Source organism: Microtus ochrogaster, unplaced genomic scaffold (assembly GCF_000317375.1).
Source record: "Microtus ochrogaster isolate Prairie Vole_2 unplaced genomic scaffold, MicOch1.0 UNK32, whole genome shotgun sequence".
Lineage (NCBI taxonomy): Eukaryota > Metazoa > Chordata > Mammalia > Rodentia > Cricetidae > Microtus > Microtus ochrogaster.
In genome coordinates, this window is record NW_004949130.1 from 2,533,032 (window position 1) to 2,545,080 (window position 12,049).

The 12,049-nt window shown below is 47.4% G+C and overlaps 1 protein-coding gene across 1 annotated transcript in view; it reads left to right on the forward strand.

Annotated features, from left to right (window-relative positions):
* Positions 1-2,938: 2,938 nt before the first annotated feature.
* Dpy19l3 (dpy-19 like C-mannosyltransferase 3) overlaps positions 2,939-12,049 on the forward strand; it is a 68,656-nt gene continuing 59,545 nt past the window's right edge. Inside the window, exons 1-3 of the mRNA XM_005368410.2 lie at positions 2,939-3,132; positions 4,580-4,721; positions 7,512-7,645. Coding sequence (XP_005368467.1) covers positions 4,619-4,721; positions 7,512-7,645 — 237 coding nt within the window. The 5' untranslated portion in view covers positions 2,939-3,132; positions 4,580-4,618. The remainder of the gene's footprint in view (positions 3,133-4,579; positions 4,722-7,511; positions 7,646-12,049) is intronic.

Sequence of the window (12,049 nt, forward strand, 5' to 3'; positions counted from 1 at the left end):
TTTTTAAAAAGATTTGTTTGTTTGTTTGTTTGTTTATTTATTTATTATGTATACAAAATTCTGCCTCTATGCCAGAAGATGGCACCAGATCCCATTACAGGTAGCTGTGAGCCACCACGTGGTTGCTGGGAATTGAACTCAGGACCTCTAGAAGAGCAGCCTTAACCACTGAGCCATCTCTCCAGCCCCCAACAGCAGTATTGCTGGGTCTTGAGGTAGACTGTTTTCTAATTTTCTGAGAAATCACCATACTGATTTCCAAAGCAGCTGTACAAGTTTGCATTCCCACCAGCAATGCAGGAGTGTTCCCCTTACCCCACACCCTCTCCAGCATAAGCTGTCATCAGTGTTTTTTATCTTAGCCATTCTGACAGGTGCAAGATGGAATCTCAAAGTTGTCTTGAGAAGCTTCTGTAAAGTAAAGGACACGGTCAACAAAACAAAACGGCAGCCTAAAGATTGGGAAAAGGTCTTCACTAACCCCACATCAGAGGACTGATCTCCAAAACATGCAAAGAACTCAAGAACCTTAACATCAAAAGAACAAATAATCCAATGAAAGAAAAAATGGGATAGAGAACTTTCAACAGACAATCTCAAAGGGCTGAAAAGCTCTTAAGGAAATGCCCAGCATCCTCAGCCATCAGAGAAATGCAAGTGCTTTAACTGCAGAGCTATCTCTGCAGCCCTAAGGTAGAATATCTTTACTGTAAACAAATGTTAAGAGTCTTCCTTGAGATTCCCGGATGTCTGGGGGAAATGAATGAGACCCAAACAAAGGTGGATTGCTATTTAAAAATAAGATAACTCTCCATGAGAGGAATATTATTTCTATGCCTGCAGCCTTTAGTTTACAGCAAGTGTTGTGTGCTGGAATTCCTGAGAGGCTTCCTCTAGGTCTGGGATGGGAGGGGGGGGTCCCTTTTCATTTCCCCATAATTTTCCCCGTCTTCTGTTCTGCTTCACTACAACTCTTTGCCTTGTATGTTTGTGAAAGACAGTATTGTGTGTCTCTGGATGCAGCCCAGGCAAGAGTTAAATTTGCCATCCTCCTGCTGCAACCTCCTCAGTGTTGAGCCTGTAGGCATGCTCCATGCAAACCTAAGACTCCAGCCCTCAGCAGTGGGCACCTTATACCTACGAGAAGGGCTATAACATGATGTTCTTAGGACAGTTCTTGCTTCATGGTATAGAAATTGTTAGGTTTCAACTCCAGATAAATGGCCAGGGTGCCTGTTTAAAAGACCAAAGCAGACCTAGCTGCCAGGTTCTTCCTGTATCCCTCTATCCCTCCTGGCTAGCATACTGCCCTCTACCCTGAACTTTGCAGCCCAGGAGGCCGGGCTGCTCTTCCTTATATAATCCAACCATTTTGGTTGCCTGTTCTTTCTGTGCCTTTGGGCCTCATGGCTATGACACCTGGCTCTCCTCCTCGCCTCCTCACATGGCTCAGGGTCATGACCAGATGTGTGTCTGCCTCTTTTACCTACAATAAACCTCCTCCTCCACCATACCTACCAGCAGCCAACTTTCCCGTCCTCTTTCTTTTTCTCATTCAGCAATCAGGCAGCAGCTGAACACTGTTCCCCGAAGGGACACACCTCACAGCACTGACATTTTACCCACATAGCTTTAAGAAAGGGGGAGAAAGAAAAACCCTAATAAGAGAGCATTCCGAGCAGCATGTTCTTGGTATTAACAGTTGATATCCAAAGAAGAAAAAGATCTGAGACGATCACAAAGAAAGGCAGGGTGGATGAAGCAATTTTTGTTAGAATTAAATGACAGCCGTCTTTTCATAGGCACTGATCCCAGAGGGCCATCCGTTACTAAAAAATCTGGGTACAGTAGCGCCTACTTTTAATCTCAGCACCGAGAAGGCAGAGGCAGAGAGATCTAGGGCAGTCACAGTTACAAAGGGAGACCGTGTCTCAAAGAGGAAAAAAGACGGACAAGCAATTTAGAGATAAGATTAACATCCAGGGCACAACATCAGAGGATCCTGTTAAGGAGAACAGCAAAGCCTGTACGGACATGGAAAATTTTAAGAAACTTTGCTTGATCCGGAGCTGGTTAAGGCACTGGGTTCAAGAAACTTTTTAGCATCAAGTGTTAGCTGGAAACAAAAACCTTTGCAAAAATGCAAACCAACTGTCCCTAGCAACTAGTCCCCTGTGGATACCCAGCTTTGTGGTCTAGACAGGAGCAGAAAATAACTGCTTGGGGGGAGGGCGGGGGCATACACAGAAGCAGAAGTAGCCGTTTAAAGGAGGAAGAGGACTACAGAAACAGCATACCCTGTCCTCCGCAAAACTAACACCATGGACCCTAAGTAAACCTGGCTTGCGGTTTTTGCCTAAATATGTCAACCCCAAATGAGGAGTGGGAGCCCTCCCGACTGCGCTGCACTGTGAGTGATGGCTTTGAGCTCCCAGCTAGCTGGGTGGAATTTTGTGCACTGAATAAACCTTGCGTCTGCATTCTGGACGTGACTGGATCCCGGTGGTGGTCTCTCTGGGGGTCTCAGCTTGGGCACAACAAGCCCAGAGCAAAAACAACGGGGCGGGGGGGATGGGTGAGGGTGGGCTGGGGGTGGGAGGGCGTGTCTTTGGAGCCGCAAATATACCTACAGGTTCTGCCACTAAACGTCTAACGCACACACAGTAGACACTGAGGCGGTGCAGCTGGCGAAGCCACCCGAGACCAGATGACGATTCCTCGGGACAGCAGGGCCTCCGAGGACAGAAACTAGCCAAGCTTAAGAACTGCCAGCGAACGCAGCACGCCTGCAAGCCTCCGAGCGGAAGTGCGCCTCTTCCTTCCGGTCTGCGCCGCACGAGACGGGGCGGGGCAACGCGGGAGGCGGGGGCGGGGCCTTCAGTTGACGAACAGCTCCCGGAACCAATTAATGCAGCCGCAGCGGCCCGGCCTCCCCGGCGCGCCCCTTCCAGGGGCTGTAGACGCCCCCCAGGCCCAGCCTTGCACCGCGCCTCACAGAGTCGCCGGCCGTTAGATCCTCCGGGTCCTCACCTCGCTCTCTCTCCCGCGGTGCGGGCGCGTCCCCAAGGGCCGGGTGCCGGGCGTGCTTCCTTGCTCATCCCAAGCCTCCCGCGAGGACTGCTGAGGCCGCAGGTCTGTGGCTGCGGGGTCGGGCCGCCAGGGCACTGGCCGAGCCGCGTCCACGGGACACGTGGGCGGGGCGTGGGAGGGAGCACGGCTGAGCGGGAGCGAGTGCCCAGACGTTTTGGGGGTTGCCCGGCACCTGGCCCGCTCGTGGGCTCGCCAGGTGCGCAGGGGAGTGGCTCCAGGTGTACTGTGGCGGTGGCGGCGTGCATCCCTATCGGCAGTCGTGCTATTGCCTGCGGGTCCCTTAGCTGAAGTCTGGCCTGGGCTCCGCGTCCCGCTGGCCGGAGCAACTTTTTGTTTCCTGGTTCGTGGGGTTGTTGCAATCCAGACGCGTGTCATAATTAGCACTTGGCGTGTTTGTTAACTTTCTGTCTTAACAGGCACGGTGAACGCACGATGGGCCCTCTTTAGCCCCTTGTCCCGCCTAGGGCTAGCAGGACAGGAATCACCAAGGGGGAGGGGATCCCAGCTGTGACTGCAAGACTTTGAAAAGATACCTTTTTTTTTTTTTAACTCTCTCACTTTCTTCGTTTCTTGTGCTTTGAGGCACAGCATTTAAGTCTGTGTTTCTTCTCATTATTTTTGAATGAGCGAATCTTCACAAAAGCGTTGTGTCTTGTTGGCTTGCTCTGTTGCATTGAGCAAACCGTTAGGTAAACATAGACTTTGGTACCTTGTGTGCAGGTTGGATTAGCTGCCCAAACAATCTCGTCTCGCTACTCCTCGGGGCTTTAATAGATAATTAGTAAAACGCTATTCATTATTCAGAGGAACGAGGCAAGATGTTCTGGGGGGGCGGGAGGGACTGGTGCCAGCTTACTCACCGCCACGACACCCCCACCTCCCCCCCTCAGCTTCCAAACTAGGTAACTGTTCCCACAGCTACACCCACTGTTGCTCCCCAGGGAGAGCAGCCACCCTGTTTCGGCACAGCCCCGCCGTCTTTGACACTAAGACATCTAGCCGGTGTTTCAAAGAACACAGGTGCTAAAATTCAGGTATCAGCAACAATGTTTCAGTTCTTCAAAATCTGGCTGTCACAAGTTTACTAGAAATCCCTTCCCGGTGGCCAGTTCTGTGGGAGCATCAAACTCACTACTTTCTCTAGGAACTGAGAAAACAGTGTAAAACTGTGTCAAGCAACATATCACATAGTTAGTGTTAGGGTTCAGGGAAGGAAAATGTCACAAGACTTGGAGCCTCCAAGATGGCTTCCTGGAAGAAGGGCTGGGCTTCTTCATGTGTCTCACCTGTATCCCTGACTCCCGGAGTACCTGGAGAACCCATGCTTTAGAAATATGGTTGAGTTCAATATTTGTGTTGCGTCTTTAAAGGCTGCTCAAGATTTATATGGAAGGGTCTGCTGACAGCATACTTTAAGAGCATAAGGGTGTATTGGGGTAAAGAGAGTGTTGACATATCCGTGGGGCACTTATCTGGGTGTTGTTTGTAGGAGTGGTTGGAAGAACAATGCACATGAATCTTTGACATCATGATGTACATCCGGCAAAGAAGAGAGACGAAAACCGTAGAAGTTTCCGAGGGTTGTCCATCACCGAAACAAAATGTGAATTTGGAAAAGAAATTGCCATCTGGTAGGTGATCTAAGCTAAGGTGGCATTTGGATTACTTTCTGCGTATTAGCATATGTCACCATCTAATAGGGTAAAAAAATGGTGAGACTTCTGAAGGACACTTGTTCCAGCACCCAGGCGTTCTGATTGTGCTTTGATTATATTGGCTTTTCAGCTATAATCAGTAAACGAGCTTTGATGAGAATCCTTGGTAAGTTGTCTGTTGATTAACTTACGGTGGCGATGTCATCAGGTCCTCCGAGGCTTCGCCTGCCCCACCTGACTGTCCCTTTCCCTAATATCTTGTCTGGTTTGTGTGTGCATATGTACCATCCAGGCAGCCTTAGCTTGCTTGCCTCAGTTCCATTTTATTATAGTCTTTGAAAAAGAAATTTAACATTTTGTATTCAGTCAAATTCCTAAAGTTATCTCTTTTGCTTTATTTTGGGGGTGGGTAGGGGATGGAGGAAGAGGAGAAAAAAAAATGAAAACTTGGTGAAATGTTTTTATAATGCTGAGCAGTTTTTATAATGCTGAGCAGTTGCTAAGTGACGCCCCCCCCCCCGTCACATTTTCTAATTAAACATGGCCAAAATTTTTAAAGTAAGCTTGAAAAGCTCCACATACATCAGAGCCATTTTTGGTGTTGGACATAATTAATCCTTTGTAGCTAGATGAATTCTTAGCAGCCAGAGCTAATAGGTAACAGAAAAAGCTGTTTAATAAGATAAAAGGTGCCTATGTTGGAAAGTCAGGCCACTCGGCTAAGTTAATGGGAGCCAATGCATGTGAGGTAATTTGGAGTAGTTTCTGATGATGGTATACAGTTAAAATTCATGTTAAATTGTGCCTTGTGTCTTTCTCTTTTTAAATTGCATTTATTTATTTACCTTGGATATGTGTGGTGACCCGACAGTGTATGTGAAGGTCCAAGGATAACTAGCAGGAATCTGTTCTCTTCTTACCTTGTGGATTGCAGAAATCAAAGTCAGGTCATCAGCTGCGGCAGCAAATGCCCTTACTCACCCAGCTGCCTCACCAGCCCTTCGGTTGTTTCTTGTTTGTTTTTAACAATTTATTTATTTTTAAGCATATGAGTGTTTTGCCTGCAGGTATGTGTATACACTACTGGTGTGCCTGGATGCCCTCTGAGGTCAGACTTGGGTATCGGAACCCCCGTGAGCTATAGTTATAGATGGTTGTGAGCCAGCCACCATGTGGTGGTTGGAACTGAACCTGAGTCCTCTGCAAGAGTACTAAGGGCTCTTAACTGCTGAGTCATTGTTCCAGCCCTGTTTTGGTTTGTTTTAAATTGAAAAAGAAAAAAAAAACTTTGAAGATTGCCCATTTTATGAAATCATGTCAGAAAAAAGGCAACCCTGAAAATTAAAGACATTTTAAAAAGAAGGAAAAGCTACTCCTACTGACTTCCTTGCCCTGAAAGAAGCAGAGATGACCATGTTTATCTTGCTTTCTGGATGTTGCTGTCTCCACGAAACTGAGCATGGTCCATGTACCGTTGGGGAAGTTGCTGCTTGCCGTTACCAGGTCCCAAGCCTTTTCTTAAGTACACCACATGCGTGTGCCTGGTGCCCTTGGCAGTCCAAGAAGGGCATCAGTTTCCTTGCAACTGAAGTTGCAGACAGTTTAAGTCACCATGTGAGTGCTGGGAATGGAACCTGAGTCCTTTGTAAGAGCAACAAGTGTTTTTAATTCCTGAGCCGTCTCTCCAGCCCCCAAAATATTTACTTAAATCCATATCTGTATTAGTTAGGGTTTCTATTGCTGTGATGAAACACTATGACCAAAAGCAGCTTGGGGAGGACAGGGTTTGTTTTGCTCACAATTCGAAATCACCAGAGGAAGTCAGAGTAGAAACTCAAGCAGAGTGGGAGCTGAGAGGCAGGAGTTGATGCGGAGGCCATGGAGGGGTGCTCCTTACTGGCTTGCTCCTCGTGGCTTGCTCAGCCTGCTTTCTTACAGCACCCAGGACCCCGCTGTTGCACACACAGCTCACAATGATGGGGCCTGCCCTTATCAATCACTAATTAGGAAGCTCCATTACAGACTGGCCTGCAGCCAGTCTTGTGGAGGCAACTTCTCAAGTGCACAGTCTTAAGGAGGCCATTTCTCAAAAGAAGTTCCCTCCTGTCAGCCGATCTCACTTGTGTCAAGCTGACATAAAAGCTAGCCAGCCCATTTCCAAAGCAGTTTTCCGCTCCATTACCATGTATCCCTCTTGCAGTGGTCACACCATGCAGGTGCTCTACCACTAAGCCACACCCCCAGCTCATGAATTAGCATTTTTAAATTCCAGATTTGCCAAGATTTTTTTTTTAAGTATAGCTTGTTCTTTTGTCAATGCTAGAGAATTGCATGAGTTTTAACATGTTTTCCTCTGTCTGTTAACATTTATTGTCCCCTTTCCCCTTTTTGTTCATTGCCTATTCATATCCTTAATCTGTTCCCCACTAGGATATTCATCCTTACTTCTTATCCTTAAATCTCCTATGTTTGTATTCTTTCTAGTTTGTTGACTTTTGGTCAATGCTATATTGTTTCTGTGAAATTTATTTTTATTTTTCCTAAGTGTCTATGTGTGTCTGTGTGAAGGTTGTACCCATGGGCACAGACTGAAGGAGAGCATCAGATCCCTTACAGCTGGTGTTACAGCTGCTGTGAGCTGCCTGATGTGAGTGCTGGGAACCAGACTCAGGCCTTCTGCAAGAGCAGCGAGTGATCTTATCAGCGGCACTGTCTCACCTCCCCAAATGCTACATTCTTGTTTGATGTGTTTCACTTTTCTAAAAGGTTGTGCCTCTGGAAGGTTCTGGAAGATCCTGTCATCTGTGGTTGGCGGAATCGTGGCCCTTTGCATTGGACTTCTTACATCTGTCTACCTGGCCACCCTGCATGAGAATGATTTGTGGTTTTCCAATATTAAGGTATGGGCTACTTCAGACCATTATTATGTGATCTGCTCATTTGTTTCCCTAAGAGCGAGCCATGTAGATAAATGACCAGGACCACACAGTTTAGCCACGAGAGTCCAACCCACTTTCTTATCCCGGCATGGTAGTGCACATCTATAATCCCAGTACTCAGGTGGAAGAAGGAAGATCGGGCATTCAAAGGCCAGCCTGGGTTATGTGAGAACTTGTCTTCCCAGGAAAGAAAAGAATCTTGGGTCTTAGAAGGGTATAACCCGAGGGTAAGAAGACTTATGTGTTCATCATTTAAAAATAGCATCAAAATTTGTATTATCAGGTGAGTTTCTCCTCACTATGGTGCTACCCGCATTGTCCCAGCACTAGGGAGACAGAGGCAGAAGGGTTGCGAGTTGAGGCTAGCCTGGGCTACGTAGTAAGCATCTGTCTGGAAAGCGCCATGGAGATGACTGAGTTAGTAAAGTGCTTGCTGCACAGGAGTGAGGCCTTGAGTTCGAATCCTTAGCAATTGTGTAAAATGTAAGGTGTAGCAGTGCACTCTTACATGCCCAGGTCTAGTGAGAGACTCTGTCCCCTAAGACTCAAGACACACTGCTTTTGAGGAATGGCACTCAAGGTCTACCTCTGGTCTCCACTCATGTGCAGATACAAATACATGTGCCTGTGTGTCCCTATATACATGCAGGAAGAAGAGAGAGAAAGAAAATTGAAATTTGTTATTTTTGATCGATTTAGTTTTACTGTGGTTATTTTAAACTGTCGTATTTGTCAGTTTAAATACGGGTTATGACACTGGCATAGTAGGCTGCTCGGTGAAATCCAGTTAGAGAGGAGGGTTGAGGATTGTTTTGTTACTTTTCGTTTTGATTGTATATATCTGTGTGCAAACTGGGTTATGGTGGAAATTTTATTTATCAATTTATTTGATTTATTTTTTCTGTCTGTTGATTGCAATAGGCAAAAAGGAAGGAAGAAATTCAGATGGAGCCCTCATCTCCATCAGGAGCTTCAGACTTTCCAGTACTATGTGTGCAAGTGCAAATGAACTTGAGTGGAAAGCCATCAATTCCTTACAGTCGAGGGGCAGGGTCGACTCTTCAAATATCATTTGTTTTCTTTCTGTCTTAGAATTTCCAGAACCTGCTGGCATCGTTTCAGGGCATGTCTGTGACTTCATAGAAGGAAGCTTGCCTGTTGCCAGAGGTTTTGATATAAATATGCCTTGCTTTTTTTTTCTTTTTGATTTGCATTATTACTTATATATAGTATGCATGCATGTGCATGCACCTGCCTGTAGGTACTAGTGTCTGTGAGAGGCCAGAAAAAGGGTATCAGATCCCCTGGGGCTGAAGTTCCAAGAGCTTGTGAGCCGTCGGATATGGGTGCTGGGAACTGAACCCCGATCCTCTGAAAGCACATGTAATTGCTGAGCCATCTCTCCAGCCCCAGATAATGCTTCTTTGTGAACATTAATATCTTTATTTTGGATAAAGGCTAAGGTGCCTCTGCGGGACTATGTAGCCAAAGTTAAATGCTAATAGCAGTATGGCAGGAAGACATGTCAAAGGAGCTATTGATTCGAGCTCTTTAAAGTATATGAGTGGCCTTGCTCACATCTTATAGAACCAAACCATCATCAAGATGCTTGGGCACCCTTGACTTTTCCCTGGGTCAGAGTAATCATTGTACTACATTTTGTTATGTTTTCAATCCAGAGTTGAGTGCCTGTTTTGTGAGTAACACTGAACGAAATTTGTGGAGAACTTGGAGGGACTAACAAAGGCCTCAGCTTGTCTAGCATACTAAATGGGGCAAATATGTACCGGACACCTGCAGTGTTAAGTGGACACTGTGCTTAATGGTAGCAGTACAAACGGATTAGACAAGGCCCTTCCCCAATGTGGGTGATACTCTTGAGAAGAACACAGGCAAGGTTTCAGACAGTTCAGATTGTGGCACACATCCTGAGTCCATGCTCTGACCTGGGTAGAGTTCTAAGGAAGCCCATGGTTGGGGCTACAAGTATTGGCTAAGGAATCCTGAAGGGTAAACAAAAGAAGAGACCCAGGGAGGAGAAATGAATGGGGGAGGAACAGTGCTCAAGGCTGGGAGGCAAGGGAGAGCTGTGTGTGCCGACAGCAGTAGACTGTGCCCAGAGAAGAGAAGGGGAAAGGATAGACTGTGTATAGCAGCTGCTGATGGGGAAGGACCTGTACTCTGTCTCAGAGACTGGCCTTTGAGTGTGTGGTGAGCCCTGTGTCGTCTAACGAGGCTGCAGCTCTTCCCTGGGGAGCTGTCTCCAGTTGTGGCATGGAGAATGGATTGAGGAGGGCAGAATAAAGCTAGAGCCCACCACGGAGTTAATCCTGTTCAGTGGATTCTATGAGACCGGAATATCCAATTAGGATATCCCATAAGTGATTATCTTCTGTGAGCCAGGCCCTCCTCTAGGCCTGGGAATCCGGCATTGAAGGAGACTTAATTTTGATGCGGGGGACAAAATCAGAAAGAAGAATCAAAGCAGATGGTGAGTGATTAGGGGCCTCTTTAGAGTCAGGGTGAAGCTGTTGACCTCAAGGGTAAGACATGGAAACCAGGACCTATGTGGTAAAAAGGGGTAGATGCCATCGCAGGGAAGTGGCTCCAAAGCGGGAATGAAGTTGACCTGTCTAGAATCAGAGAGGAGCACATGGGGCCATAATTCTGTGAGCGTATGAAGGAAGGTATAAGGGGCTGTACAAAAAGAAAGACCCTGTCTGCACAGCGCAGCGTTGGCCCCAGAGGGAATGAGACAGTTTATTATGAGTGTACATGGCCTGGATATGGACTCATGTTGTTCTGGGTGACACATGACGCCATGGAAAAGGTTACAGGGACGTCTGTGGTTACAGGTCAGAGGAATCATAAATCAGTGCACTTACCCAAATACTTCAGTGGGGACGCCAAGTGTGTGGGTGTGCTGGTCTTTTGTCAACTTGACACCAGCTCGAGTCATCTGGGAAGAGGGAGCCTCACTTGAGAAGATGCCTCTGACAGACTGGACTGTAAGGAAGTCTCTTGAGTAATGATTGACATGGGAGGGTTCAGCCCACCGGGGGCAGTGCCATCTCTAGGCAGGTGGTCCCCAGTTGTCTAAGAAAGCAGTCTGAGCAACTGTTCATTCAGCAGCGCCCCTCCATGGCCTCGGCTGTAGTTCCTTCCTTGAGTTTCTGCCCTGACTTTTCTTCACGATGCACTGGATATGTAAGGCAAATAAACCCTTTCCTCCCCAGGTCGGTTTTGGTCGTGGTGTTTGGAAAATCTAACTAAGACATGAATTACAACAAAGGGGGGTCGTCTCTGCTGTGGGTTCCAGATGCTGCCTGGTGGCATTCTTAGTTTTGAATCTGGGAGACGCTAGTGGTTTGCAAAGTGGGTGTATGCCAAAAAGTTTCACCTACTAGACAGACATCCTAGGTCAGGTAGAGAGGTTGGGGATAAATAGCTACCGAGATTAAAGACGGCAGGAGATGGATGGTTTGACTCTGGGCCTACAGCCATCCCTCTCCCCGTCTCCCCACAGGCACGGAACTTGCGGTCAGTTCCTCAATCTGCAGTGCCTTCTACTTCTTTGGGGAACTTGAGTTTGCACTCCCATTGGGTAGGGGTTCAGAGGCTGGAAGGAACTGGAGAGAAGAGGGCGGAGTCAGAATTTTCTAGGAAGTTGATTTGGAAGGACGTTTTGTCGTTTTTATGAAAGGTGACTGACGGGGCAGAAATACAGCGACAGCCCAGTGTCCTCTGTGAACAGCTTGGTGGCTGGCTGGTGCATCTGCCATTCCCTGTGACATATGCAGACTGCCATATGCAGTTCTCCAGGGTACAGTGACTTCTCTCCAGCTACCACCAGTTAGGCCAAACTTTCCAGAAAAACTGCCCTGGCCTGCAGACTCTCGTTGCTGCTGGATGGTGGTGGCACACACCTTTAATCCCAGCACTTGAGAAGCCGAGGCAGGTGGGTCTCTGAGTTTGAGGCCAGCCTGGTCTGCACAGGTCTAGGTCAGCCAGGATGACATCATGAGACCCGGTTTCAAAAAGCCAAACTCTGGTCTCAAATTGAGGGATCCCCATCCCTGTTGACCCTTACCGCTAAGCAGTTGGCTATAGATTTTGAGGTGCCCACTGGCCATTCAGAACGAGCATTGGCCAGAAGGACTCCTAGAACTCAGGGACGTGCTGTACTTGAAGGTGTCGTAAAGATATAGACGAGAACCAGCAGAAGGGAAAGACACAGGCAAGGTAGTCCAGAACATCCCAGACCCACGCACCGCTACCCTTCCTTTTGGCTCACAGTGTGGCAGTGTGTGGTTTATTGCCAGCCAGGACAGCTCACCTAAGCTCCAGTGTAGATGACTGTCTTAG